This window comes from Scatophagus argus, chromosome 6 (assembly GCF_020382885.2).
Source record: "Scatophagus argus isolate fScaArg1 chromosome 6, fScaArg1.pri, whole genome shotgun sequence".
Taxonomy (NCBI): Eukaryota; Metazoa; Chordata; class Actinopteri; family Scatophagidae; genus Scatophagus; species Scatophagus argus.
This window is the reverse complement of record NC_058498.1, coordinates 14,757,188-14,784,774: the sequence shown is the minus strand read 5'-3', so window position 1 is coordinate 14,784,774 and position 27,587 is coordinate 14,757,188. Positions and strand designations below refer to the sequence as shown.

The window sequence follows — 27,587 nt, the reverse complement described above, 5'->3', positions numbered from 1 at the left end:
AGCTGTGTGTAATGATTGTTATTGGCCGAGCCAACAGAGCGACAGTGTTTTATTCTGGATAAATAAAATATAAATAAATAATCGTCTCATCCATACCTCCATTTCTGAGGAAACTGCTCCCTGTCCACTCACCTGTCCTCTGGAGACGGTGCCATGTTAAAAAAGAAAGCCACAAAAAAATAATGAAAGAAGATGGGGGGGTGATAAAAAGATAAAAGAAGGATAGTCTCCTCTTTCTTCCTCCTTCCATCCTCCCATAAAATGGCTTTGGTGCTCTTTTTTTCTTTTTTTTTTTAACTCCGTAAAGAGTAATTGCTCTGTGTGTGTTGTGTGTGTGCGCGCGTGCATGTGGCTTAATCGTGGGTTTTTGTGCAAAGGAAAAGGTGTGTGTTTGTGTGTGGCTGTCTGTGCTCTAGGAGGGGGATCTGGCCGACAGATTGAGAGCAGCTTGTTAGAAAGAGGAAAAATGAGGCCACAGCCCCTCTTCTGTCTTCCTTTTTTGTTCTTTTTTTTCCTTTCACGTGTTCCCTTTCTTTCTCTCACTTTTCTCTTTTGTCATTTCCATCTCCTTTTAAAACCATAAATTTCAGTCTTCTCTGTATATTTCTGATTTTCTCTCACTTGCTACTCTCACCCATTTTATCTCTCCATTTTACTTTCCATCTCATCTTTTTCCCTTCAATCTCTCTTTCCCTCCCCCTTCCCCTTCCCTCTCTCCATTCCCTCTCCTTTCCATAGTATTTGCTTTCCTCTTTTCTGACAATGTTTCATATATTGAAACTTCTTTTTGGTCTCTTCCTCACTGTCACCACATCTCACACTCTCATTTGCAAACACACATGTGAACATGCAAGTTTTCCTACACATGCATGTATGGACTGTGTGTGTGTTTTTGCACGTTCTGCTCCTGTCATGCCACCATGCAAATGCCTTGATTATCTTTCATATGCGTCCCCTAGAGTTGGTTCATGTTGTGATTAACTGCTGTTGTTCCGGGCTGCACACATGTATGCCTGTTATTTATGAACTCCGCTTGTATTGTTGTTTTGGTGAGCTGGAAATGTGGACACATTGTTTTTGGGTTTCCTGTGAGCGTGAGTCAGGACAAATGTATAGGTGGTCTAATCATTCTATACTCCATGTCTGTACTTTTTAACAGTGTGTCCTTATGTATAATTATTTGCTCAACAAAAATCATCTTATACATTGGGTTGAGCCAGGTAGCATTAAAGCTTATAGAGACCTACAGACTTAACATTATCTCATTTAAAAGAAATTATTAGATGAGACATGCATAAAAGGGAAGGGATGGGATTACAAAGGCACAAACAAGCAGGGAAATGGAAGAAATGCTTTAAATAGCAACCAAAATATATAGGGGAAAAAAAAACTAATACTACGATGTATTATTTCACTGCCGAGTCCGGTGTAGGTTTTCATTACTTACAAACAGGCTCTGCCCAGCAAATTCTGTAATGAACATATATGCAGGTTTGAATGTCTAAAAATTACAGAACTATACCTCTTTATTTATAATATTTATTCCAAGTTGCGCAAGCAAGTTGAGTGCATAATGAATCCCCAGCGAGTCAGACAAAGGCGAGCACACTACATGACTGCCGGTTAAGGATGCACTTTAGAGAAAAATGAGTTGCCTTCCTGGGGAAAAAATGTTGCAGCAGGGCATGGCTGGCAAGTTGTGTCTGCAATCTGCTGGATCTGCTAACAGTTTCCACCTCACGTAAAGCTCTTACACAAATCTTAAGTAATGTTTCTGCAAATGTTAGAAATCTGTAAAAAATAACCTTGATCTCTATTACAAAAAGCCACCAGAACCTCATTAACATTACAGGCTTATTCTCAGAACTCTTGATTACAAAATGTTAGGTAATACTCTGTGCTATTTGGGGTTGTTATGAGATCAAGCAATCCTACTTGGCATTGAATCTAACTGTGTCCTCCCACGATCTTCCCTCTTTCTTTACACCCCCTATCACAGGCTGAGAAAACGAGCAAAAACAGTCTGAATCAACGACAAGACTTTGGTCTGTAATAAACTAACAGAGCCATATTAAAACCAGTTGACAATTTATTGCTCTAACTTAACCTCACCAGTCATACTTGAGCATCGTGAAGCTTGTGAACTGGCTGTCCCGGGCCCCCGTTGGCCCCGTCTTGACAGAGAGCCAAATGGACTGACAGACGGACAGCCCCCACCACCCTCCCAGTCCAGCTCTCAGCCCCCTTTTGTCTGCCTGTCCTGCAGCATTACCCCTATGATTGTAGTCTCCTAATTGTTCTGAACCCTGCAGAGATGGGAGACTAAGCACAGGGCTGAGAGAGTATTTGGCCATGATGGTGTCCTTTTTTAGCCCCGCCTTCACACTGTTTCTCTCTTTTTTTTCTGTATCTTCTCAGACTTTCAGTTAAACAAAGTGTTCATTTGGCTAAGAAGCTCTTGTACCTTTCCACCCTCTTGTTCAAGTCTCATCTGGTCCTGCTGGTGATGACAATGTCTCTTTAATGGACAGCCCCTCACGATAGTTACACACAGGCATTCTGGCCTGCCTGTGCAGAAGTGGTGTTCAAATTTACTTCCTGTGGTTCTTTTATCTTCCCTGTAGATACAGTTTCTTGATTTCTTGAAGTTTTTCTTTTACCATATTACTCATTAAGTTACTCAGCCATTGGACCTAAGATTTTGACACAGTACAAAAACCATATTTGGGAGAAGTATTGCAGCAATTCTGTACTGTACATGTCTTTTCAAATGCTTAAATCGGCTCCCTCCTCTCCTCTCAGGCACCTCTGCAGCCACCCCCAGGGTCCTCAGCCTCAGTGGTGGCAGCAGCAGCAGCGGCAGCGGCGGCAGCATCGGGGACGCCCCAGTCTCTGAAACTAACCTACCCAGAGACTTTGGACCGCATCAAGGAGGAGTTTCAGTTCCTCCAGACCCAGTACCACAGGTGGGTGTTTGTGAGTTTTTACTTTAGAGTTTTGTGTGCTGGCATTTCCCCTCAAAATTTCCTCACTGTGTTACTTAGAAAAACAACATGGCATTTAAGAAAACACAAGGGTCTGTATTGGTCAGATGCATCAGGTACAGGTGAGATGATGTGATGCGATTCAGGAAGGCTTGTTTGGCAAAAGATCTGTGAGTTTGAAGGCTTATCGGATACCACAACGCTGCACAGACGTTTAAAATACTTTGAGATAAGATTTTACAATTTCGGAGGGGTAAAAAAATACGATTGCCTCTTTCACGTTACAAAGTAATCTTCCAGAAATGTGCATTTGCGTGTGTTGGTCCAAAGCAGTGTGCTGTGGCCTGATTTTGCATTGACTTTTGGTCAAAGTTTGAGCGAGACTGGATTGTTTTATTGTGTATATAGATATCTATATACTGTATATATCTAGATATAGATACACACACACATATGCTGGCTCCTCTTTTTGCATTACTGTATGGTGTGCTTGATGTGCAGGAATGTGCCCAGAATGCATTTTGAATGTGGGATTTGGGCTGGCTCTCGAGTCTCGGCCTTTTCTCTCTCCCTCTCCCTCACTACCTCCCGTCTCTGTTCTTGTGGCACACCTTCACAGGGTCCCCTCCCCCTCATTCTTCTCCTCTCATCCTGCTTTGATTTAGCCGGCCAGTAGCTCCCCTCCCTCCCTCTCTGTCCCACTTCAAACTTCTTTTGTATGGCTGTGTGTGTGTGTGTGTGTGTGTGTGTGCGCAGGCATGCATGCACGCCTATGCTTCTGACTGTTCTGCTCACCACAAGCTCAGCAGTCCAACTGGGCCTAGAATGATTGAACACACATACATGCAGACATTTCTGTACTTTAAAGGAATGAAAGATAGGACCCACTTCAGTATCGAGAGATGTTATCAGCTGATTAATATAAGTATTATTCCATGTATTTCCTTTATCATGTTGTTTCACTTACTGTATATGTTAAGTACAATGAAAGTTAAAACAGTGGGATGTTGGCTGATTGGTGTGTTAAACATGTGGTTCTATGTTAGAGTTCAGTGCTTCATTTATTTAACATTTTAAGGAGGTCATTTAGGATGGTGAGAATCATATTTTGATAAGTTTTTTTTTTTATTGTCTAGTTCCAAAAGATGAAACAGTACTTGCACACTGCTGTCTATTCCCCATTCTTCTTTCATTCTACGTAAATGTAAAAACTTCTTGACCACAAATGATCAAAACATCTAACCAAAATGATCTGAAAACAAAGACACCATTTGTGGATGAACTCTTGCCATGACCATGTGTGACAACAGAACCGGGAAAGAGATAGCAGTGTGTAGGTGTCTTTTATGTATTTCGGCAGAATATTTCTACCCAACACCTGCATCTGTTTCCTGTTGATTATTGTCGATGTCATCCTACATGAACCCCTGCCAGATAAGGTCCCACATACCCGCACTTACCAGCGCAACACTAAAGGCTGTGATGGTGATCCCTTGTTTTAGCTCAGTGTTCTTTTTGATATCTATTTGCTCATCTGGATGCACGTTTTGCAGAGCTCCTGTGAACTGCACTTAGAGCAGCGCTACATAGACAAATCAAGCCATTAAGTGAGCATGACTCACCCCTGCATCCGTCCGTTGAGATGGTGTGATCGACTCCACTGGCAGCCGTTCAACGTTACACCTCATGTTACAAAACACCTGGAGCGTCGCCCTCTTGCCAAGCACCAGTACTGAGAACTAGCAAACGGGATAAACAATGAAGGAATGATGAGATTAAGAACGCGATTGGAAGCAAGAGCTAGCTTGCGATTCCATCTCTATCTTCCACTTTCAATACCGCCGCACACTGTTTTAGCAGGTTTAGTTTTCCCGGAAAGATTTGTTTAACCTTCTACAGATATTTAGCACAGAAACACAACAGATTAACGCAGATTCAGTTTGGCTACAACTGAAAGCTGATACTGTCACCACACCTCATAACAGTAGCAAAAGTCTATTATAGATTGTTATTAGATGACTTTGCGTGTGTCTGTGATGTATGTTTAATGTGACAGGGAGGTATTAACATGCTGCTTCTGTTTTAGAGACACAGCAAGAGCACCAGCAACCACCAACCTGATTGTGAACTGATTTTGAAGCTGTGATGATGTGATTGCATTGTCTTATTATCAACAAGTCAAGTGAATATTGAGTCCGAAGTCACAAATTTATCTCAGTCAAATTATAAACTAATCGACTCATATTTGAGGTTTTGTTTTCCATATTTGAAGAGTCTTTTGTGATTTTTAAGCCAAACTGTTGAGCACGTTTAATTACACTGAGCATCAACTTCATTATGCAACTTTTACAAACTTGTCAAGTTGCCAGTTCATTAGGTGCACCTTGCTAAAAGAAACTCCTGAACAGTCCTGAAATAAATCTGACCTTTACAAAGGTTGGGATCTTTGTTATTGGTTTAACTTTGTGATCTGTTGATCTGTCTGCTGTTGAATTGTAGCACTTTATTGTAGTTGAGAGGTGTTTCTTCTTTCTCTTCTCCACCCTATTTAGACCCATAAAGGAAGAGGGACAGTTGGCTAGGTGTGCATAATAAAGTGGCATCTGAGGTTACGCTCAGTTCTACGCTCACGTCATTTTAAATGCATTTCAGATGAGGAAAATGATTGTATTAGATGGCTTTTACTCAGGCATTTTTTTGTTTGTGTGTATCTCAATCACCAAGGCACCCAGTCATGCATGTTGACTTCTCTTGGGTCTTGTGCTACTTTCAGGTCATAAAACCAACATTATGTAGTAAAAACAGTAATCACCCTTAAACATTACTTAATCAGCACAGCAAACCTACTTTAGTGTAACTCTTAGAAGCTGTTAGATTCCGGTTTACTTTCCAAACATAACCGTGAAAAGTCAGTTTGGCAGCAGTTTTGGAAAGGTCCAGACAGATAGCGGTCAGTAGGATTAACAGTGGCTTTGTTTAGTCTTACAGCAGACAGGCCAGAGTACAGATCCACATGTGATGGCAGCCACCTTCATGTAATCAGACCCACTTGTACACTATTCAGTCTACAGGGAAAACATGAACTGGACGCCCACAAAGCCAGACGCAAAGCACACTGATCCATTCAGAGAGACTCCCAATCTGATGCATGTGGTTAACACACTCTTCCACACATGCGAGGGCCTCTCCAATTATCTTCACGCACACGCAAATAGATGTTGTCCAGAAATAGCCGAGCTTAGTTGTGTATTTTGTATGCCGAGAAGGTGGCTGGATTCTGATAGATGTTGGATTAGGTGGCAGGAAAGAGATGGAGGGAAGGGATTAGCACTGATGAGCTGCAATTTTATGTGTGTAGGCGGGAGGATGGATGGGTGGGCGGCAGGGTGTGCTTCTAAATTTGGGTGTTGCTTTTTTTTTGGCACATGTGTAGTTGGTATGAAGGGATGAGAAAGATTAAGGAGGCTAAAGAAAGGGAAGGGTTAATTAATTAAAGGGTCATTGGTTGGTCAGTTGCTCTGATTTTTGCTCTGTGTGTGTGTGTGTGCGTGCATGTGTGTGTGCATGTGTAACTATCTAAACAGGCTGTAATCAGCAGACTGAGGGGAGGTGGGAGGAGCTGCTGACACAGGGCTCTCATTACTGTAATTCTATTTCTATAAACACACACACAGCCGTATATCAGTCATAATGCAACCTGTTTGTGTGTGGTCTGCAGAGTAAGATAGGCTCTCCACTTGCCGCTAACACGCTGCCACTCATCATTTACGAGGCCCTCCACTCATCTCTGACCAAATACTACACAGCTGCATTAACTACTGCCACATGCGCCCAGCCTAAGTGTGTGTCATCTTCTAAAATATTTGTCCGTCACCAGCCGATGTTACAGTTTGCTACAAGAGAGAGGTTGGTGATACTGACCAGATATAGTGGAGCTCGTTCATATTAAACGGCTGTCACGGGTTAATCTCAGGTGGTCATGATTCACAGTAGTCATTTGGTTGACGGTTCACTCATCAGTCAAATGTACCGAACGCTGGCCGCTTCTCGTTGTGAGCTGCTTCTCTCTGCTTCTTCTGTCGCTCATATTTCAGGCTGTTGGCTGCAACAAAATGCCTGAGGTTTGTGACGCTCACTTTGTCATTTTTTAACATTTCATGTATTAAATGTTCTCAAGAACTGTCAGTTGGTTAATCATCCATGAGAATACCGGTACTTGTTAGTAGAGCTAGAAAAAATAATTAATTGGCAGCTATTCCATTTCACTTTTCTTACCTTTTTTTAAGCACACATTTAAGGGGCCCATTTTATGTAAGAATTTTCTTAATTTATAATAAATGTAACATCTTTGGGGTTGGACTATTGGTTGGGCAAAGCAAGACAAATTAAAATGTCACCGTGAACTTTAGAAATTTTCTTGGAGCATTTCTTGCTATTTTCTAGTACTTTATAGGCCTAACAATGAATTGATTAACAGGAAAAACAATGGTCATTCTCCGTATGTAGATTGATTCATGCTACATCATAAAATTACACCACAAATAGCTTAAGTACCTCATAATATTAGTCTTCAGCTCTGTTGTCTTTTTTTTCTGGGTTCTTAAACAAGATGATAACTCGGTTAACAGTTTAAACACGAATGTTAAATTAGATTTCGTTTCCTCTGTCAGTCAAAGCAGAGTCGTGTCTGAGCTGCACTGAATGAAGGTCTGCAGGAGGCTGAGAAGCTGAAGTATCTTCAGAGTACGTGTATCCAGCAACGGCTGTGTGTTTGCAGATATAATTAGATTAAAATAGTCAGGGATCCTCTGTCTTTAGCTGCCTGCCTGCCTGCCACTCACCAAATGATGAAATTATATTTGCTTTTGAGCGGTGTGTTTTTTTGGGGTTTTTTTACGTACAGTTAGTTATGTGTGTATTCTATTTGTGGTTTGGTTTGTGTGATACCTCTCCCTGTTTTAATTCTCTCTGTGTGTGATGTGTCAAATATTTATGAAAGAGCAGCCCTTAAAGTGAGTCTGGCAGCAGAGACGATCCCAGCAACAAGATCCCACTTCTGTTTTGTGTGTGTGTGTGTGTGTGTGTAGGTGTGTATTTGCTCTTGTATACACCCTTGAGAGATGATGAAAGAGTACACAGTTGGGTGGGTCCATGGTGAGCATGTCTGGGTGTGTGCGTGCATGTGTGTGCACGTATATGTGTGTGTGTGTGAAGGAAGAGAGAAACTGTGAGAGGAGCTGAAGGTTTTTCCAGTGGAGCAGAGAGGAAGGATTGATCAATAGTTAATGTGATGTAAAGTGAATAGTCACATACCTGCGGGCTGGCAGGCTAAATGGTACTGACACTGTAAAGGCACGACACTGGTGCAGTCACTACATGGCTCCCATCTGTGTGTGTGTGTGTGTTCTTTACTGGTTGGTGTATCTGTGTTTGTATTGCACTTGTGTCACTGATGATGCTTATTTGCCAAGACAACGATGGGCTCCAGACTGCAGAACAAGCGATGGTGAACCAGACTTGGTAGCAGCATGCCAGGATTAATAAGCGCCAGTGGGCTTAGTGCTGAGCAGTTTTACATGGAGATGTTAAAAAACATTCTCAGATTCTCTGTTATGTTTATCAGCATTATGCTGTTTCTATTAAATGTAGAACTGAAACAGTTAGTGCTTTTTATTGATTAGTCAATTGACAAAAAAAAATGAATGTGTTACTACATTGGGGATTGTTTAGAAGTTATTTATTGAGCAAAAAATGCAAACAAAATTCTCTGTCCAGCCTCTCAAATGTGACAGTTTTCAGCTTTTCTTTGTTTATACTCACTTGAACATCAAATACCTTTGAGTTTTAAAACACCTCTGGGATCTTTTCTTACTTTTATTTTATGATTTGCTATTAATATATGACTTGATAAACTGTAGGTTAATTGATATTCGAGTGAATTGTCACTTGATACCCATCAGTCCTGTTTTTGATGCCTTTTCTTTGGTAACTGTGAACATTTTTTTTTTTACACATCCTTTCACATTTTAACAAAACAACAAGCAACGACTCAAGTGTTAAATGTGTCTTAACACACGCTCTGTTTTAATAAAATGGTCTGAAGTTACCGAAATCATGATATAAGAAAATAAACAACAAACACTAAGAATCTGGCCAGCTTTCAGTGGCTCAGCAGTCTTGGAGCTCACTCACGTTCCCTTCGCTGCTCAAAAAACACAGCGTTTTTAGAGCTGCACATAACAGTTATTTTTCTCATAGATTAATCTACCAATTATTTTCTAGTCATTTTAGTCTATAAACTGTCAGAAGATTGTGCAGTGGGGGGGGTGCTTGTTTTGTCTAACCAGCTGTTCAAAATGCAGTGTGATGCAGTGTGTTGTCAAGATACTCACCTCTGTGAAGCCAGAAAGGAAATCTTCAGCATTTTAGTTTGTATAAGGCAGTAAACAGATGATAATCAGAATTATTGCTTTTCTTCTGATTGGATGAACCATCACTCAAATAATCGCTTTCTCTTTCAATCTCGGGCCCTGTTTGACTGCTGTTAATGTCATGTCTGTCACATTGGTAAATCTTCGCACTTCAGTGTCCTCTACGCTGTGGTGGGGATTTATTGAGACCACACATACGATTGTCATGTAGAATGAGAAGATAAACTTTTTTACTTTAAACTTGATTGGCTTTTTGGGGCTCCTTCATGACTAGTGCTTGTAGAAGAGACTCCCCAGTTCTGCTTTACAGAAAACTACATGCAGCTGATTATTTTTTGTCAGTATTGTTTTACGAGCTAGCCTCAACTGATTTAACTCTCTCTTTCTGCAGTCGTGCTCACACGGATGTCTTTTTGTGAAAAAAAAAAACAAACTTCTATTTCTATGAAATATCGCAGTAAAAAAAACAACTCAAAAACCACCAGCAAGGAAGGCGTTTTATAGAAAAGAGTGAAGCTGAAAAATGTCTTTTGTTCCTTTCAGTAAAATAATCAATGAGGGAGTAGTGAAAGTAAAAGTAATGTGAAGAAAAACAAACACTGGAAAGAGTTGACATTTTTACAATACCCAGTAGCCTGTTTCAAACATGGAGACTAAAAAGGCAGTCGGCACATTGCTGCAAAGTGCAGGATCTTAATTAGATGCTTCACTCTCTGTGGGCCCTTGTTAGTGTGTGTGTGTGTGTTTTCATGCCTGTGTATATTCTTCGCGTTTGTATGTGTGTGTATATACTGTATATGTGCTCATGTGTGCATTTTGTTTCTGTGCATGGCATGCAGTTTGTGCTTTTAGTGTGTAGAAGCACACATACATGGAGAAACGCAACTAAAAAAGTGGCATGTTGGTGGGTTACTGTGTGTGTGTGTGTGAGAGAGCATTTATGTGTGTCTCTCTCTCTCTCTTTGTGTGTGTGTGTGTTCAGTAGCAGTGCAGCACTGACAGAGCTGTCTGAAGGCTGGCAGGCTGCAGATTTGTAGCGCATTCGGCTGATCATCTTATCTCCTGTCACCGACAGTGAAAGATTGGAGGAACCGAGCCCACCGTGGCACTCACACAAACACACACACACACAGAGTCATATCTGCCTTCTCCTTGCTGGTTCTTTCTCTGTGTTGCTGTGTGTTTCTCTCCTCCAAACCTTCTCCCCCTCCCTCGCTCTCAGCAAATGGTGCTGAGCCAAACACTAATTATTACAGGCAATCATTTCAACATGAAATACCCACTTCCTGCTCACCACTCTCCTCCCATCTCTCCCTCATTTTCTTCCCTCCTCCAACTCTTTTATGCTCCTACAGTCACATAATGGCACACACACACACACACGCACACGCACACAGTAATTTCGTTCCTTGAAGTCCATTTTGTGGGGAATGATTATTTCTTTCTGTGCGACCTTGGGGTGCTTCCTGTAAGCACAAGCGTCCGTCTGCAGTGTGTGTGTGTGTGTGTGTGTGTGTGTGTGTTTGCTATATAACCTTGTAGTGCTGTTGTATAATTTCTTTAGCACCATGCCAAAAACAGAGCTGGTTTTACGGGTGTAGAGGCTATGATTTTTCTCATTAATGTTATTTAATAGAATAGTTGACTGCTGCTCATTTGTGAACAAAATGTGATGAGCCAGTGTGGTTTTGTGAGTCTGACATTCAGGACTGAATCACCTTAAACTAGACAAATAACCTGACCTGCTGTCAATTTTCTCAAAATGACCTGATAGTGAAAAAATAATCTCACATTTGAGTTGAAGGATCGTGTGATAAAGCTGATATACATATACATGTTTTGTTTATTTTACAGCTTTATTAGATGGGTGAGAAATAAGGGGTGAGAGAGAATTCAGTTCATAATGACAGCCAGACTTGAACTATTTACATAATTTTGATAACCGACTAATCATTTACGTTGTTTATCAAAACAAAAGGGCTAAGCACTTTCTTGTTCCACCTCCTCCCATGTGAGAATTTGATGCTTTTCTCTGCTTCATATGAACTGAATCTTTGGGTTTTTGATCAGACAAATAAAGCGAAATTAAGCGTTACTTAGGAAAATTTTGATGAGTGCTGTCTTTTTGTTTTTTTGTTTTTTTACATTTCATAGAAGCCATTAAGTCATAAATCAAAAAACAGTAATAAGCTAATTACTGTTTTTGCTGATTTCTAATAAAACAATCTTTGGTTACCCTACAAATAACAGCATCACATCTTATATTCCACAACAATTACTGTTGTTATCTCTGTGCCAATCAGTAACTGTTAGGTAGGTGTGTGTGTGTGTGTGTGTGTGTGTGTGTGTGTGTGTGTGTATATATATGTATGTGTGTGGGCGTGTAGCCATTGATTCTCCTAAGCTCATCCCAAGTACACACTGGCAACTGTGCACACAAACACACGCACACACAGAGTTGCATTAGTTCACAACCCAGCTGTGAGTGACTTCTGCTGAGAGGCAATTCCACTGTAATAAAATCTATAGGGTGGGGGTGGGAGGGGAGGGGGGTTAATCCTCACTACCCCCACCACCCTCTCGCACTCTTCTTCCTGCATCTCTCCCTCTCCTCCCTCGTCCCTCTTCTCCTCAACTGGCTGGCAATGATAAATGAGTCAATTATATGTGTGTGTGCACGCGGTGCTGGAGAAGGGGAGCGGATGGGGCCGTTATTACCTGTTGCGGCTGGGGGTAATGTTGCGGTATTAATCATATTCTAATTTTCCTCCACCAAACGAACACCCCACCTCCCTCCAGCCGCCTCCAAAGTCCCACCTCACCACACCACAGTGCCCCCCCACCCCATCAATCTATCTGCTGCCCGCAAACAAGTCGGCGTAAACTGCTGAAGACCCAAAATATACTACCTCTCTGGGGAGGGAGGGGTGATGGAGAGAGAGAGAGAGAGAGAGTTGCAGAGGTAACAAGGGAGGAGTTTGTGTGCTTGGACCAGATATAAACACATTTAAAAATGGAAGAGAGTGTGTGTGTGTGTGTGTTTGCAAATCCAGCCACTGGCATTAACCAGTTTTAGAGGTCATAGGGAACTGGTTTGGGTGGGAGGAGAGACGGGCAGACACAGAGGACAGACAGAAATATAAGATATGCATCAGAGACATAGAGGAGGCTGCTATGACAGAGACGTGTGTGAGAGACTGCTTCCACTCAGACCCCACTGTAGCTGTGGCAGCCCAACTTGCTCACAGACTGAGCAACAGACACTGGTTCATGTCCTGAACGCAGGAAGAGAGAAGTGATTGTTAAACCATGAAAAGGGCAGACTCATTGCACATCCAGACAGACCTGGCCCCTTTTGACCCACTTAAAGCAGAAGCTTCAACTTCACTGAAACTTGGTAAAGTGTGCTGTTGAAGGTAAAGGAAGGAGGGGGGTGGGGGTGAGTGCAGATAGACAGACGCACACACACACACAGACGGACCGGCTGGTAATTGGGGAAGCAACAAAGTGAGGAGGATGGAGGGCACATGGATAGATTGAAAACTGTCCAGAGAGAAAGAGAGAGACACCTTGGATGTGCCTGCCTGCAGTCTTGGCTGGGTTTCAGGCTCCAAGCGTGACTTCGTCTATTTCTGCTCTGCTCTGAGGTGATAATGGGCTGTCAGCACCCCAGTCACCCTGCTCCCCCCACCCCCACTGAGTGTGAGAGGAGGAAAAGAGAGGGGAGGGGTTGGCAGAGAGAGTGAGCTGGGAGTAATTTGTTGTCGTGTTGCTAATTGCATTGTGTATTTTTATTTGGGATATGATACACATCAGAACTCACTGGCCTTAATTTGTTTCCCCACTCTTCTGTCTTTTGCAGTTTGAAACTGGAATGTGAGAAACTGGCTACAGAGAAGACAGAGATCCAGAGACACTATGTTATGGTGAGACAAACACACACACACACACACGCACACACACACACACACACACACAGTCGCGTTCACTCAGAACAAGTGCGGTGCCAAATCCACTGAATCCCTTTCATCTGCTAACAGCTGCCAAACAACACCCACCAAAAACCACACACAAGACCACACACACACACACACAGGACTGCAGAATAAACAGCACTTACATGGGCGTGCAACCTCGTGCTTGTGTTTGCAAGGGTTTCGTTTGAGAGATGCAGTCCCAGGCTGCTGATGTGTACCCACATCTGTCCGCGGCTGTATAGAACCTCATACTCATTTGGTACCAACCAACGTCACATACAGCCTATGGTACCAACTCACAGAGTTTTAAGTAAAATGTCAGACTCCTAAGTGCAGAAATGTGGCGTCCAATGTGTGCTCTGATTCATACTCTTCTTTATTCTTTCATCACATTGTTTTTGATCTAAATCACCAATTTAGTTCAGGCAAAGTCTTTGTGAGACTGCTTGTGTTGACAGAACAATTAACATTTGAGTTTCTTTTGTTTAGATGAAACAAGGTTTGTGAAAACCTTTTTATATTTCTCAAAGTAAGGTTTCAAGGAAAGTATAATTTTGGTATCCATGTTGAAACATAGGTGTTATATCGATAGTATTGAGAAACAAGCAAGTCTGTTACAGTTGGCGACAGACGTAATAACTGATAAATTCACCTCAGTTTAGTTTATTATAACTCAAGGAGCTTGTCTGCACTCCTCTGATTGTAATTCAAAATAAAATAAAGCAAGAAAATATAAATGAAAAAGTTTCAGTGTTGGCACAACATCTGTGTTACATTTGTGGCTGTTTATGTCATCATATTAAGGAAACCTGTGGCATTCTTGACCTCTAGTAAGTCTGCGAAGCTGTTTATTAATCAATAGGTCCCTGTTCTGTTTGTCTCGTGCCATCAGACATTGATCCCTGGCAGAATCACTGCTGAAATCTACCACGGTTGATGTAATTAGTCAATAAATCAAAGTTGATCAGCGGGACTTAATTTGGCAAGAAATTTGGTGACTCGTGTAAGTCATCCAAGGCATTTCCAATGAGACATTTTAGTGTTTGATCTCAGGCTTTGGGAAGTTGTCTTGGGTATTTTATAACATTATAAAGATTAATTGGTTAGTGAGGACAGTGATTGAGTAACTGATTGCATGAACCATTGTTGCAGCCCATTGCTCTTCCTGCTGAGCTATGTAGACTTGTTGTCTGACTGTTGGCTCACTGCTTGCCATGTGTCAGTGTGATCACATGTTCTCTGAAAACTGCTGCGTTATAGATGTTCTTTTCAAGTTTAAAGCTTTTACATCCCATCACTGCGGGCAGAGGAAGTTACAGACACAGGCACATGACCGTGGTTTGAATCCAGGAATGTTTCCACAATATTTATACACATGAAGCACAGACATGTCCTCTGATAGCACGGAGGCATAAATGTTCTCCATTCAGAGGCAGCTCTCTAGGTGTAGATTTGTGGTTGTATGAGTCCTAGAGGATACATACGTTAGCAGATATTTTTTCTTGATAGAGTAAAGGCTAAAACTCTTTGTATTTTCTTCTAAGTCTGCAAACATCCAGCCTTGATTTACCTGAGATCAGAGCCACACACAACCTCAGCTGACCGAGCGTAGGCTGCCCAGAACCTGCTGAGCCAAAAAAGAGCTATGCAGCAATCTTGGCACAGACCAGGGACTTGTGGGGGGGATTGAAGTTTTACTGATGGGATGAGAGGGAGGGAGGGAGGGACGTTAGGGGGGTTAGTTGGCATCAAGCACAGACCAGGTCTCCCATCCTGGCTGATGATTTGGGTTTGGATGAGTTTGGATGTTGCTAAGCAACAGGCGAAACTTGGCACAGCAACTGCCAAGCAGAGCCGCCAGCTGCCAGGAAAGGCGTCTTTTATGGTGGCACACATACACTCACACACACACACACACACACACACACACACACACACACAGGCACAGGCACGGAGAGAACACACTTGCAGGGAAACATGCACATAAAACACGTAGATACGTACGCCTACACAGACTTGTGCTACAACACACACACACACACACACACACACACACACACACACGCTGACTGCCAGGAAAGATGTCTGGAAAGAGAGGACCCCTGCCATCTCCTCTCCCGTCCTGCCAGCCCGTTCTGGCTGCCTAACTGCCAATCTTCTCTCTCCACAACCAGTCACACTGAAAAGCAAATGTCAGCCTGTCACTTTTCGAGTCATCTGACTTTAAAATACTGTCCTTTTTCATCCATCTCTAAAGGTAGAGAGAGAGAGAGACCCTCACCTGTCTCTCTCTGTGGCATTCATCTCCTCCCACGTTCCTTGCAGATCCTTGTACTTTCGGCTACAAGCCAGGGTCAAATAGCTCACATTAGACGTGATTATTGCAATAGTCTGTCACCTTCTTCTGCCCGCTGACAATTTCCCTGCCTCAATTCTGGTTTCCTGCTTCCTGAAACGCACCTCAGGGTCAATTTATTGCCATTGACTTTCAGCTGAGTCAAGGTGAAATTAGTAGCAATGTGCTTTTTGGGACAGCTGTGTTCTTTCAGAATGCACAGACGAGGGCTGGATTCATCTGAAGCTGGGAGCAAAGGAAAAGACTTTGTGAGTGGTTCAGGGCTCACACTGAATTTATTTGTGTAAAAACATTGCCAGCCCTGAATTGTCAGTAAAGGTAAATGTAACATCACACGTAAGTTGTGGCAGAAATACATTTTTTAAGTCGGGTAGTTTGTCTTCTGTTCTTGCATCAGAGAAGTGTTTCAAAATGATATTCTTCATACTATAATTTTAAGAATTTCTTGATACATGTACTCAACTTATGAAAGCACGTCATTCAACTCATGTTCTTGATCATGTATTTATGTCATGTGTACTGATTGATGTATTGCTGTGTTTCAGTATTACGAGATGTCCTACGGCCTTAACATTGAAATGCACAAACAGGTGAGTGAACTCCAGCTCCGTCTCCTTCCTCTCCTCTGTGTGTCTCTGCTGTCTCGTCCCTCCTGTCTGGATTTCCTAAAGCTTTGTGTTCCACTCGTATTATTTACTGTTCTTTCTTTTGTCCCAATCAGCTCTTCTCAAAATAACTAATATTTTTCAGTCTCTTTTTATTAAGTTTCTTTTGAAATGCTCTCTATAATTCCACATTATAATAAGCCCGCTGCTGTGTTTCCTGCATGCAAAATGATTCATTAAAGGTGACATTTTCATTGCTTTGATAGACTGAAAACTCAAATCACATAATTTCCTCCTGCTAGCAACCTGACTGCAGGCCTACGGACAACAGAAGTCAGGGACAGTTTGCTAGTTAATGCTAGCTAACCAGCATCAATTGACATTATTAATTCAACTCAATTCAGTTTATTTATATAACACCAAATCACAGCAGAAATTGTCTCATGACACTTTCTAATTAGAGCAGGTCTAGACCAAACTGTAATTTAATTTTTCATACAGAGAGACCCAACAAAACCCCCATGAGCAAGCCCTTTGCCACTGTGCTTTTAAAAGGCAGAAACTTTGGAGCAGACCCCGGCTCAATGTGGGCGGCAAGATGATAATGATGATGATCGTAGTCGTAGTGGTGGTAATAGTAGTAATAATAATAATAATTCAGAAATATAACAGATGGTAATAACAGTTGTTGGTGTCAAGCAGGACCACAGCAGGGGGCCCAGGCAGGATCCATGGGAACCTGAGAGATGAAAAATCTCAAAGACTCTGGGGAAGAAGTCAAGCCAGTGACATGCAGTGAAGGGACGTGAATGTGTATGGAAAGACAGTCAGAGGAGGAGAGAGAAGCTCAGTGCATCATGGGACATCCCCGGCAGTCTAATCTTATAGCAGCATAACTATAAGCTTTATCAAAAGGAAAGTTTTAAGTCTACTCTTGAACGTAGAGAGGGTGTCTGCCTCCCGGACTGAAACCGGAAGATGATTCTATAGGAAGGGAGTTTGATAACTCAAGGCTCTGGTTCCTGTTGTACTTTTGCTGACTCTAGGAACCACAAGTCCATTTAGGGCTTTGTATGTGAGGAGGAGAATTTTAATCTCTATTCTGAATTTTACAGACAGCCAGTATAGAGAAGCCAATACAGGAGAAATATGATCTCTAATATAAGTTTTTGTCTGTGTGTTGGGAATGCTGGTGATGTTGGGTAGCTACAGATTTTAAATCCACCTGGCTACTACCGTAGTTAGTTAGTTAGTTAGTTTACTATCTGTCACTTAGAAAATTACATGACGTGTGCTGTGCGTTACAAGAAAGGGAGCAAGTCATCTGAAAGACTGAAGTGTCAACACATTGATCAGCTCTTGCCTCCTCCATGTCTGGCAGTTGATATTGCACATATTAAATATGCACGTGGCGTGAGCCTTCAAGCCCTCTTCCTTTAGCCAGTCAAATGCCAGCCTTGCGAGCCTAGACTGGTCAAGTTGGAGACGTCGCCTCAGGAAGGGCACATCTGAAAATAATCCAGTATCCCTTACAAAGATAATGCAAACAAGTTGACTCACATATTAGTCGGGACAGTTCTGTGTAGTACTGGCTGGGACATGTCTCTATAATGCGTATGCAAAACTACATCCTTACGACTACTGTGTCAGTCCTCTCTCTGACGGACGCCTTAATGCAGTGGACGCTTTAATAGGATCCACAAACAGAATTCAGAATTTACTCCACCACAGACAGACAGACAGACAGACAGACAGGCAGGCAGGCAGGCAGGCAGGCAGGCAGGCAGGCAGGCAGGCAGACAGACAGACAGACAGACAGACAGACAGGCAGACAGACAGGCAGACAGAGAACACTCTGCCCTTCCTTGAGTCTTCAGAACAGCCTCGTCTCTCACCCATCATAAATCCCTGTCTGTTACTGTGCTCCCTCCACCACCCACTCCTGCCCTGCTGCTCTGTCCCTTATCCCCCCTTTTCTTCTTTCCCTTCAGTTGCCCGTCTTACTTTGTCTTTTTAATGCTCCCCTCTCTTAATCTCCATTTCTTCAACATCCCTGTCTCTGTCTCCCTTCCTTTTCATTGATTTCTCTTTCTCTCTTCTTTTTCTTTGCACACCCTCCCTCCACCCCTGTCTCCTTACAGACATACAGTCCATGCTGAATTTCACTTTAAATCAGGTCACTGCCTTCCTGCCGTCTACACTCTCTCTCCCCCTCTCCCCCCCTTCCCTCTCCCTCTCTCTCCCTCTTTTGCTCTCTCTCTCGCTCTCCGTTCATTTCGCCATTTCAATCACTTTGCTTTTGTCGTGCGGCTGCTGCCACTCTACCCCCCCACCACCCAATCTCGATTTTCCTCCCCCGCCTTCCTTCTGTTTCTTCTTTCTCTTTCTATTTCTCCTCTCCCTCCCACATCCTTCATTTACTGGCTGTCATTCCCTCAACCCAATCTGCCCTTTTCCTCCTCCTCTACCTCCTCTCCTTCCTCCGCCTCCTCTTTTCATTTTTCTCATTTCCCCCTCTCCCATTTTGTCCTTCCCTCTTTATCCTCTTTCTCCCGATTGCTCATGCTCTCTCTCTCTCCCTCTTTCCCACTCTTTCTCTCTCTCTCTCCTGAAGATGTCATTTAGTAGTTGGAGTTCTCTAACAAGAAATCATTGTGTCTCCCTTGGGGAGGGGGGTGATGGATTCAGAGGATGGAGGGGAGGGGAGCATGTAGCCTGGCTGAAAAATGGAGAGTGGAAGGAGGGAGAGATGTGGGCAAGTGAGAGGAACGAGAGAGGGAGCATGAGAGAGGAAGAGCGAGGAAAAAGGAGGGGGTGGAAGTGCAGTCCGGCATCAATAAATCACTTTAGAGAGAGAATGGGGTGGGGTGTGTGTGTGGGTGTGTGTGTGTGTGTGTGTGTGTGTGCACATGCATATGTATTCTGACACATCACACACACTCGCACCCTCTCACACACACACAGAACAGAGTCTAGCTGTCAACAAGACAAACGGCCTGCGGCCATAATGATGTTGTCATGATCTCTGCATGCATATCATTATTGGCCCTAACGGCCTTGTTGGGCCTGCCGCTAAACATGTTTGTGTGTGTGTGTGTGTGTGTGTGTGTGTGTGTTAGCCATCACATGAAAGTGCTTGTAACACTGATTGCTGCACTAATACTGGGAAGGGAGAAATGGAACGAGGGATGTATGGAAAGAGCGATAAATGGAGTGCAATGGAAAGGAGAGGTGGTGATGAAGAGAAAGGGGGGGGGGGTTGTGTGTGTGTGTGTGTTTGCTTCTGGCTGTGTAGTAGAGCAGATCGAGACAGACACACACCCACAGCAAGAATCACTGACCCCCAGCAGGAAACATACACACACTCAAGCATGCAAAATGCAAACACACACACACTGACAAAGAGACATGCAAGAACACATCAGAAACACACACAGAGACACACACAAATAGGGAGAAAAGATGGTGAATCTTGCACCTCCTTCATTCAAACACACGCACACGCACACACTCTGTGTGGGCTGGCTGAGGCCACAGCAGATGCTGTCCATGAATATTTTAGCCAAACTCCCTGGCAGAGTTTCCATTTGCATGGACCAAATGTAAGCAGCTGAAATATTTACCACACTGGCCCTGAGAGAAGCAGGCCACAGCCACGCTGAGAGTGTGTGTTGTGTGTGTGTTTTCTTTTTGTTCGAGCTCAGTCTTGGCTGAGTGTGTTTGTGTGCTCGTGTGTATTTGTATATATATCTATATATGTGTGTGTGTGCGTGCGTGTGTGTGTTTATTCATCAAAGCAACAGCATTTTTTTCCCCTCTCTTGCAGACAGAGATTGCCAAGCGGTTGAACGTGATCTGTGCTCAGCTCATCCCATTCCTGTCACAGGAGGTGACACACACACACACACACACACACACACACACACACACACACTCACTCTACTGCATCCAGCTGTCTCTCTCTTCTAACAGCAGCCCACACAGAGGGCCTTGCACATGCATACACACACACAATGGGCAATAACTTTCACACACACACATGCAGAGCTACAGATGGACAAACATCAAAGCACATTCTCCAACTGCCAAATGATTGCATGCATTTGCGATTCCTAGGGTGAATAAAAAAAAACAGTCTATCAAATATACTGTTTGTGAGATTAAGAATTAAGAAATGTTACACATCATTAAAATGTATTCAGTTTACAGAGGAAAAAACAAGAACTCATTGTATTTAACTCTGAATCCACCTGCCCTTGCTGACTTTTTGGTTTGTTCCACAGCACCAACAACAGGTGGTCCAGGCCATGGAGCGCGCCAAACAGGTGACCATGGGGGAGCTAAATGCTTCGATAGGGGTACGTGGGCTCCCCCCTCTGCCTCATAGCGTGTGTACCTTATCCTGCCATTTATTTATATTCCCTCCTTTTCTTTTTCTTTTTTGAGGCAAACATCAGTTAGCCCAGTCTAAAATGTACACATTTACTGGCTACTGTTAGATTCTAAAATATCAACAACTGGAAAACTTTTTATTTTGTTCAAGTAGCCTAACCAGGTGCCTGAATGTGCATCAAATAAATGATAGGCCTTATCAAATTGGCCATGTCATTTTTCCAAATATTTAGAATGCGAATATGATTCATAGCGAATTAAGACGGACTTTAAATAATAGTTCAGTTTTAGACATTTGCCACTTTATCTTCCATCACGCTGATTTGGCTGCAGAGCTTCCCCCTATTTGTATTTTTCCTCTCGTGCACATCGCAGCACTTAGTTCCCTTTCTTTCCTTCTGCCTTTCTTCCTCTTGATCGTTTCCTGGTGAGCCACTTCCTCCAGTGCTTGTAAGTCACCCCAGTCTTTCCTCTTTCTGTCTCCTTTCTTTTCTGTTTCTATTCTTCCTCTGTGCAGCAGCAGCTCCAGGCCCAGCACCTCTCCCAGCATGCCCAGGGTCTGCCAGTGGGCCCGCACCCATCAGGACTGCCTCACCCCAGCCTGGCGCTCGGCGGAGGGTCCGGTCTGCTGGCTCTGTCCGGGGCTCTGGGAGCCCAGCTAGCTGCCAAGGATGAGAGAGCACACCTAGAGGCAGCAGCTGCTGCCGCTGCTGCTGCAGACCACCACAGAGGTACAGGAACACTTTAAATGATGCTTGGTTTTTTCTGTTTTTTTGTTTTTGTTGTTGTTTTCCCTTAGAATTTCTCAAAGCAAGAAAGGTAAAAGTCAAGAAGACTAAAAGGTTAGGGCTGTGACCAGAGTTGAAGACTAAAATGTGTCGCTGCAGTGTAAACACCTCAGGGATGTCTTTTTTTTCTGTTTTTTTCCAGTCGTCATGAAGTGATGTAAAATAATGGTAGATAATATGACAAATGTGTGTGTTTCTTTTTCTGTGTTTGCCGTCCTGTGGTCTTGTTCCTGGATGTGTTGGGTGCTTCTGCTTGGACTGAACAGACCGTGAAGCAGGACCAGTGAGTACAAATTACTGAACGCTTATCACGTATATCAAATAGACTCATACCTGTTTGTTCAGCAAACAGGTGTTTGTTTTTTGCCTGTTTTCTAAAGCTGTGAGAGCTATAGTCCAAATAATAAGGTCTATATATAGATGTAAAATATAAAATTCTTCTTATTATTGTTAGAAAATCATTTTATTTTTCTTTTGTAGTTGTAGTTATTATATTTTCCGTGGAACAAACTGAGCTGTTAGTGAGACATTTAAGTAGACATTTTTTCATTTGCAATTTGTTATTGGAAGCTTTTGTTGTAAGCTTTCCTGTAGGCATATTTTACATGTTGCATGCTGTATTTTTCTTGTAACTCGTACCACGTTAGATGGTTCTTTCCAGGAAACGTCTTGGAAATTATTAGGGGATTACTGTAAAATAGAGCTTTTTTACCAACCAAGGTTTAATGAGCAGTAAGTAATCATACCTTTCCACTCACTGCATGTACTTTAGCATGTACTGACATATATACTTTTAGAACTTACTTAAGCCTATGTTAGACTTGAACATAGGCGTGTTTTGGCAGCTTTTGATATTTCTGGTTGTAAAATTAGCATTAAAGCGTAAAAACATTATCTTATTTGCTATTAAAAGCGAAGACTGCTGTCCCTGATGCTGAGCCCTGTGAGTGTGATGACACTTCACGAACACTATATCACTACCACTGTGAAACTGTGGCAGTAAAAAAAAAAAAAAAAAAATCCAGTGCATCAGTACCAAAGCATGCTCTGGAAGCTCCACGCTCTTTTTCTGCTGCCTTAGAGAAAACTTGAAGCGTTCTCTTTCTTCCTCTCACTCCTACAGAGAGCCGGCCAGTCGATGCCGGCTGATACTCTCTCACATTCCTCTCTGCAGCTTATGTGCCCGATGTGATTTATGCAGTCCCTCTCGCCTCATTATCACCCTCTTCTGTCCTCCCTTCCCGCACTCCCCTTTCTTCACTCTGCTCTCCTTCCTTCCTTCCTCCTTCTCCTCCTCCTCTTTGTGCCCCCCCCCCCTTGCAGAGCTCTCTGTCCAATGGGGATAAGGGTCGCTCAGCAGACTACCTCAGCAATGGCAAGAAGAGGAAAGCTGATGAGAAGGAGTTCATGACAGACTATGTGAGACACTTTCATAACACTGTTAAATGTTTAAGTAACTTAAGGAAAGTTTCACCCAACTCTGCCAGTCCTCGTCACATAGGACCAGTGGAGAGCTGCTCTCTTTTCAGACAGTAATTGAAATATTCACAGTCCCTGCTTCCAGCGCTGTGTTATTGTGAAAAACAGATTTACTAAGCATTGCAACAGACTATTTTTAGTGTGAGATAAATGAATCATGGGTAGTTCTGCTTTATCGCTTTGATCAAGAAGACCTTCAATATTAAAAACAGCTGTGCCTTAGAGGATTGCACCTCTCCAAGTTAAACATCTAAATTAATTACATTTGTATTATCCAATGCATTTACTTCAAGCCACCTCATCTTAGGCAATAAAATGTTTCCTCTATTTGCTGCGTAACAAATTACAGCTCTTGAGAGAGCACAAAATATTTTTTATAAAACTTTTTCAAGCACACTCCTATTTGTGTGTGTGTATGTGTGTGCTGTATATTTCTACATGTAATCTCCATACATCAGAGAATATCTAATCTCACTTTGTCTCTCTTCACTCACAGGGCAGCGATGCGGATAAGAGTGATGATAATTTGGTGGTGGATGAGGTTAGTAGGCGGCCGGCGGCCTCTCTTAGCCTTTCTTCTCTGCTTTCATCTGCATACATCATATAAACACACCCAGCAGGACCATCTGAATAATGATAATAACAACAATAGCCCCCCACCACCACCACCACCACTATCACTACTCCCTACTTTTATTTTACAACATACACCATCAAGTGCATACTCACACTTGCTCTCTACACCTCTATGTACAATTCAGCAGATATGACTGTTTTATTAGTTTCATAAGTGAGTGCCGACAAAATGGAGCAGTGTTATAAGATGTTGGAAAATGAAATTCATTTCTCATATAGATTAACAAAAGAAAAAAAAACCTCATCTACACGATCTGTAAATTTTTCTTAAGAATATCTTGAATATGCGTCCTCTGTCCATAATAGTAACTGCGGCTGCCACAGTTGGTGCAGTGCTGGGTGGGTCTTGTTCGGAAAACTTCTCTGGTGCCAGGAAGTAATTTAGTTTATCTTCACTCCAGTTAGTTTGGAATCATTATATGAAAAACAGAAATGGCACGAGCAGTTTTTCAAGTCGTGTGCCTATTTGAACACAAGTGGATTTTGCTCGCTGTAATCATTCCTCAAGTCCGTACTGCAACCATTAAGGGGCTTCCAGTGTAAGTGACAGAGAGAAAATTCCACAGTCTTTGTTTTGTGCAAAACTGGACAGGAAACTAAGCACAAGTTGGTCTTTTTAGTATGAAACAGTTTTTTTTTATGTTTCTTCCAACAGATTGGAACAGAAAGCAGGAATTTCATACTGAAAATACCAACTTGAGGGTTCATTCATTTAAAATGCTGAATCCTCATATTATTTTCAGAAATGGAATAAATAGGAATTAACCTCCATTACTTCAGCAAGTTTTACGTGTTTTGAATTCAGGACCCGTCGTCCCCCCGCAGCGTGCAGTCCTACTCGTCCAGGGAGAACGGCCTGGACAAGATGCCCCAGACCCGTAAGGAGGGCCCCCCACAGGCCAGCCCCACCTCCCTGGCCTCCTCCAGCAGTGCCGCCTCTCCGTCTCGTGGCAAAGAGCCCCCACAGGTAGATGGACTCATCTGTGTGCAACTTTCATGTGCAGTTAAGTGGACCACACAAAGACATTAAAAGAGAAATATTTGAATCACTTTTGCAGAACACACTTGGTATACATCAGCGCGGAACATCAGTGTTTCCATGCTGTCAGCACCTTGTTTATTCTTCTGTTTTGTTTGGGTCAATAGTTTGTCTCAGAGATGTTACGCTGTATATTCAACATCCCACACATTCAGTCTGGGCTGCTGACATCCCTCAGTGCTCCTCAGGTCTCATCTGCCCTCAGTCATACTGTCATTCTCTTTTGTTTGTGTGCTTTTCTGTACTGTTCTTCTTCTTCTTCCTTGGCAGGCTCGGTCCTTCACGATTAAATAGTTTTTTTGTTTGTTTGTTTGTTTTTCCTGTCTTTATGTAAGTCTAAAGGCAGCATGTTTATTCTAATTTACATTCTACATTTATTTCTTTTCCATTTTTATTTTCTAACGCTTCTCTGCTCTTGCAGAGGGAGAAGTCCAGTACTCCGGGTATGAAGCCAGGGACACCTATGTCTCAGGAGTCCAACACTCCGGGACCAAGTGGACCTCCGCAGTTCAGACCTGTCCCTGGCAAGCCTGGCGTCGACCTCGGTAAGAACATCTCGTGTGCTTACTTTCATTTCCCAAAGAACGCATCCTCTGCGCTGTTATTGTTAAGTGGGAGTATTGAAGCCTGAAGCTGGTGAAAACATTTCCATGTTGCTCAGGAGACCAGAAGACAAATGCCCCCATCCCTCCTCTCAGTCTCTCTCAGGGACTCAAACTTTGACTGCACATAGGATCAGTTTAAAAAAAAAATGAACCTGCCTTTGCACAGATATATTTAGCCTAGACTGGCTTTGTTATACGTAATGATTCTATCAACATAGGGCTGCAGTAGTTGGTATGGGTGTCAGTAAGCTCCCCACCACCCACTACCATCTGGACTTAATAAGCAGCTGTGGGCAAAAATATTCAACGCCCCTCACTTTTTAAATGGAAAGATTAGGAGAGGTGATGGACTGTGACTGTGAGCTGCTTCATAATGAGTCTGCATCTATTCCAGTGTATCTCTTTTTTCACATCACCTGTTATCCCCTCTCAGCTCTCTCACACACACACACACACTGTGCATGCATACGCTTGTAGACGCAGCTACATGCGTAGAAAGTGAATTCACAGATATGTGTGTGAACACACACTAACTTGCTGCTGTCTTGCTGCAGGGAGGTGCACTGGCCAGCAGGGGTCAGTAGTAGTCCAGTGCTGCAGCTAGTGATGTTACCTTCTGTATGGCAGGAAGCAGCTTGTTCACAGCTTGTCAGTCACAACTGTCTCACACTGAAAAGCTCTGCAGAGGGAATCACTTTAATAAAATGTGGAGCTGATTCCTGTTCACAACAAATGAACTCTCTTTTCCTTCCTCTCCGTGGCCCCCAGCTCTTGGTCTGAGAAACCCCTTGGCAGTGCAGGGAGCGTACCCCCCAGGAGCTTTCGGCCTGCCCCCTCCAGGTGTGAACGGGGACCTGCCCGGGGCAGCAGGCTACGGCGCCGGCCTCCACTTGGTCTCCCCCCAGATGAATGGAGCTGCAGCTGCAGCAGCAGCAGCTGCCGCAGGCTACGGACGGTCCCCTGTGGTGAGCCAGACCCTTGACATATAATCTGTCTTTCCAAAGTCACTGTCGTATATAGCATATAACCCTGTCAGAGAGGGCAAAAGGGATATATGGAGAGCAGCTGCATTGTCATTAATCGTTAAGAATCTGTGACCTTGCTTTTATGTGTTTTGTTTCTGATGCTTCATCCGATAATATTTCTCTATTACCTGCTTTTATGAGTGAATCATCTCCTATGTATCTTTTCAGGTGTTTTTGTCTTATATTATGGTATTTCTTTGTTACAGGTGGGCTATGAGTCTCCCCACCCGCACATGAGGGTCCCTGGGCTGCCTGCCAGCCTGCAGTCAGCTGCCTCCGGAAAACCGTGAGTTCCCCCTTCCTGCCTGCTATCACTCAGATCTTCACCTGCTCATTATTAAATGCTCTCAGGTTCTTATCTAATTTAAATCCAACATCAAAAGAAAAGATGAACAATGAAAGCTGTTGTAGGGGAAAAAAAGAAAATATTTTAATTCTGCACCAAAGCACCGTTGTTGAAATCAGTGGTCTGATCCTATATCAAGAGCTTTTATGTAGGTATTCACCCTTAAAGCACCTGAAAAATATTATTATCATTGAGACTTCCTGGCTAAACTTTACTTTGTAGTTTGGAGTATCGACGTGATGCCGGTGAGCAGCTTCAGCAGACTCAAGCCATTAAACACAGCATTTTTCAGTGATGCAGATATCTTTAATAAATGTCATGTTTTAGTCGTTCATTACCAGTCTGTCAAAAGTATTTTTTGGAAATGTGGGAATTACAGTTTGAAGTAGATGTGGTTAGGTTGAGGGAAATTTGTTCTGAACCTTTTTAGCAGCCTTAAATAGTGCTCAAAGTTACATACTCTTTTAGAAACAAAGACCAAATAATGAAATGTTTGCCCTCTCTTCTCTCTCACTACACGCTCCATCTGTTTGAGTGTTTTTGCCGCAGCCTCTCACTTATTCATCCATTTCTGTTCCCTTCCCTCCGTCTTCTCCTCCAGTGCCTACTCGTTCCACGTGAGTGCAGACGGCCAGATGCAGCCGGTGCCCTTTCCCCCTGACGCCTTGCTGGGACCAGGAATCCCACGCCACGCCCGTCAGATTCACAGCCTGAACCACGGAGAGGTGGTGTGCGCCGTCACCATCAGCACCTCGACGCGTCACGTCTACACAGGAGGCAAGGGCTGCGTCAAAGTGTGGGACATCAGCCAGCCGGGGAGCAAGAGCCCCATGGCCCAGCTGGACTGTCTGGTGAGACTTGTATTTCAAGTTTGTTGTCCATGTGATGTCTAATAAGGTTGCTTTACTACCTGGAAAACTAAAA

At 43.1% G+C, this 27,587-nt stretch overlaps 1 protein-coding gene across 3 annotated transcripts in view; it reads left to right on the top strand.

The window, feature by feature from the left end:
- The window catches only part of tle2a (TLE family member 2, transcriptional corepressor a), a 39,638-nt gene that overhangs the window by 8,496 nt on the left and 3,555 nt on the right, over window positions 1-27,587 (top strand). The window contains exons 2-15 of one of the 3 annotated variants that reach the window (XM_046390547.1): window positions 2,803-2,966; window positions 13,278-13,341; window positions 16,294-16,338; window positions 20,180-20,242; window positions 20,637-20,741; window positions 21,263-21,476; window positions 21,800-21,816; window positions 22,857-22,952; window positions 23,509-23,553; window positions 24,454-24,615; window positions 25,109-25,232; window positions 26,061-26,257; window positions 26,524-26,603; window positions 27,265-27,514. In XM_046390547.1, the coding sequence (XP_046246503.1) occupies window positions 2,803-2,966; window positions 13,278-13,341; window positions 16,294-16,338; window positions 20,180-20,242; window positions 20,637-20,741; window positions 21,263-21,476; window positions 21,800-21,816; window positions 22,857-22,952; window positions 23,509-23,553; window positions 24,454-24,615; window positions 25,109-25,232; window positions 26,061-26,257; window positions 26,524-26,603; window positions 27,265-27,514 (1,626 nt within the window). The remainder of the gene's footprint in view (window positions 1-2,802; window positions 2,967-13,277; window positions 13,342-16,293; window positions 16,339-20,179; window positions 20,243-20,636; window positions 20,742-21,262; window positions 21,477-21,799; window positions 21,817-22,856; window positions 22,953-23,508; window positions 23,554-24,453; window positions 24,616-25,108; window positions 25,233-26,060; window positions 26,258-26,523; window positions 26,604-27,264; window positions 27,515-27,587) is intronic. The other 2 variants (XM_046390549.1, XM_046390548.1) reach the window with 2 other exon arrangements.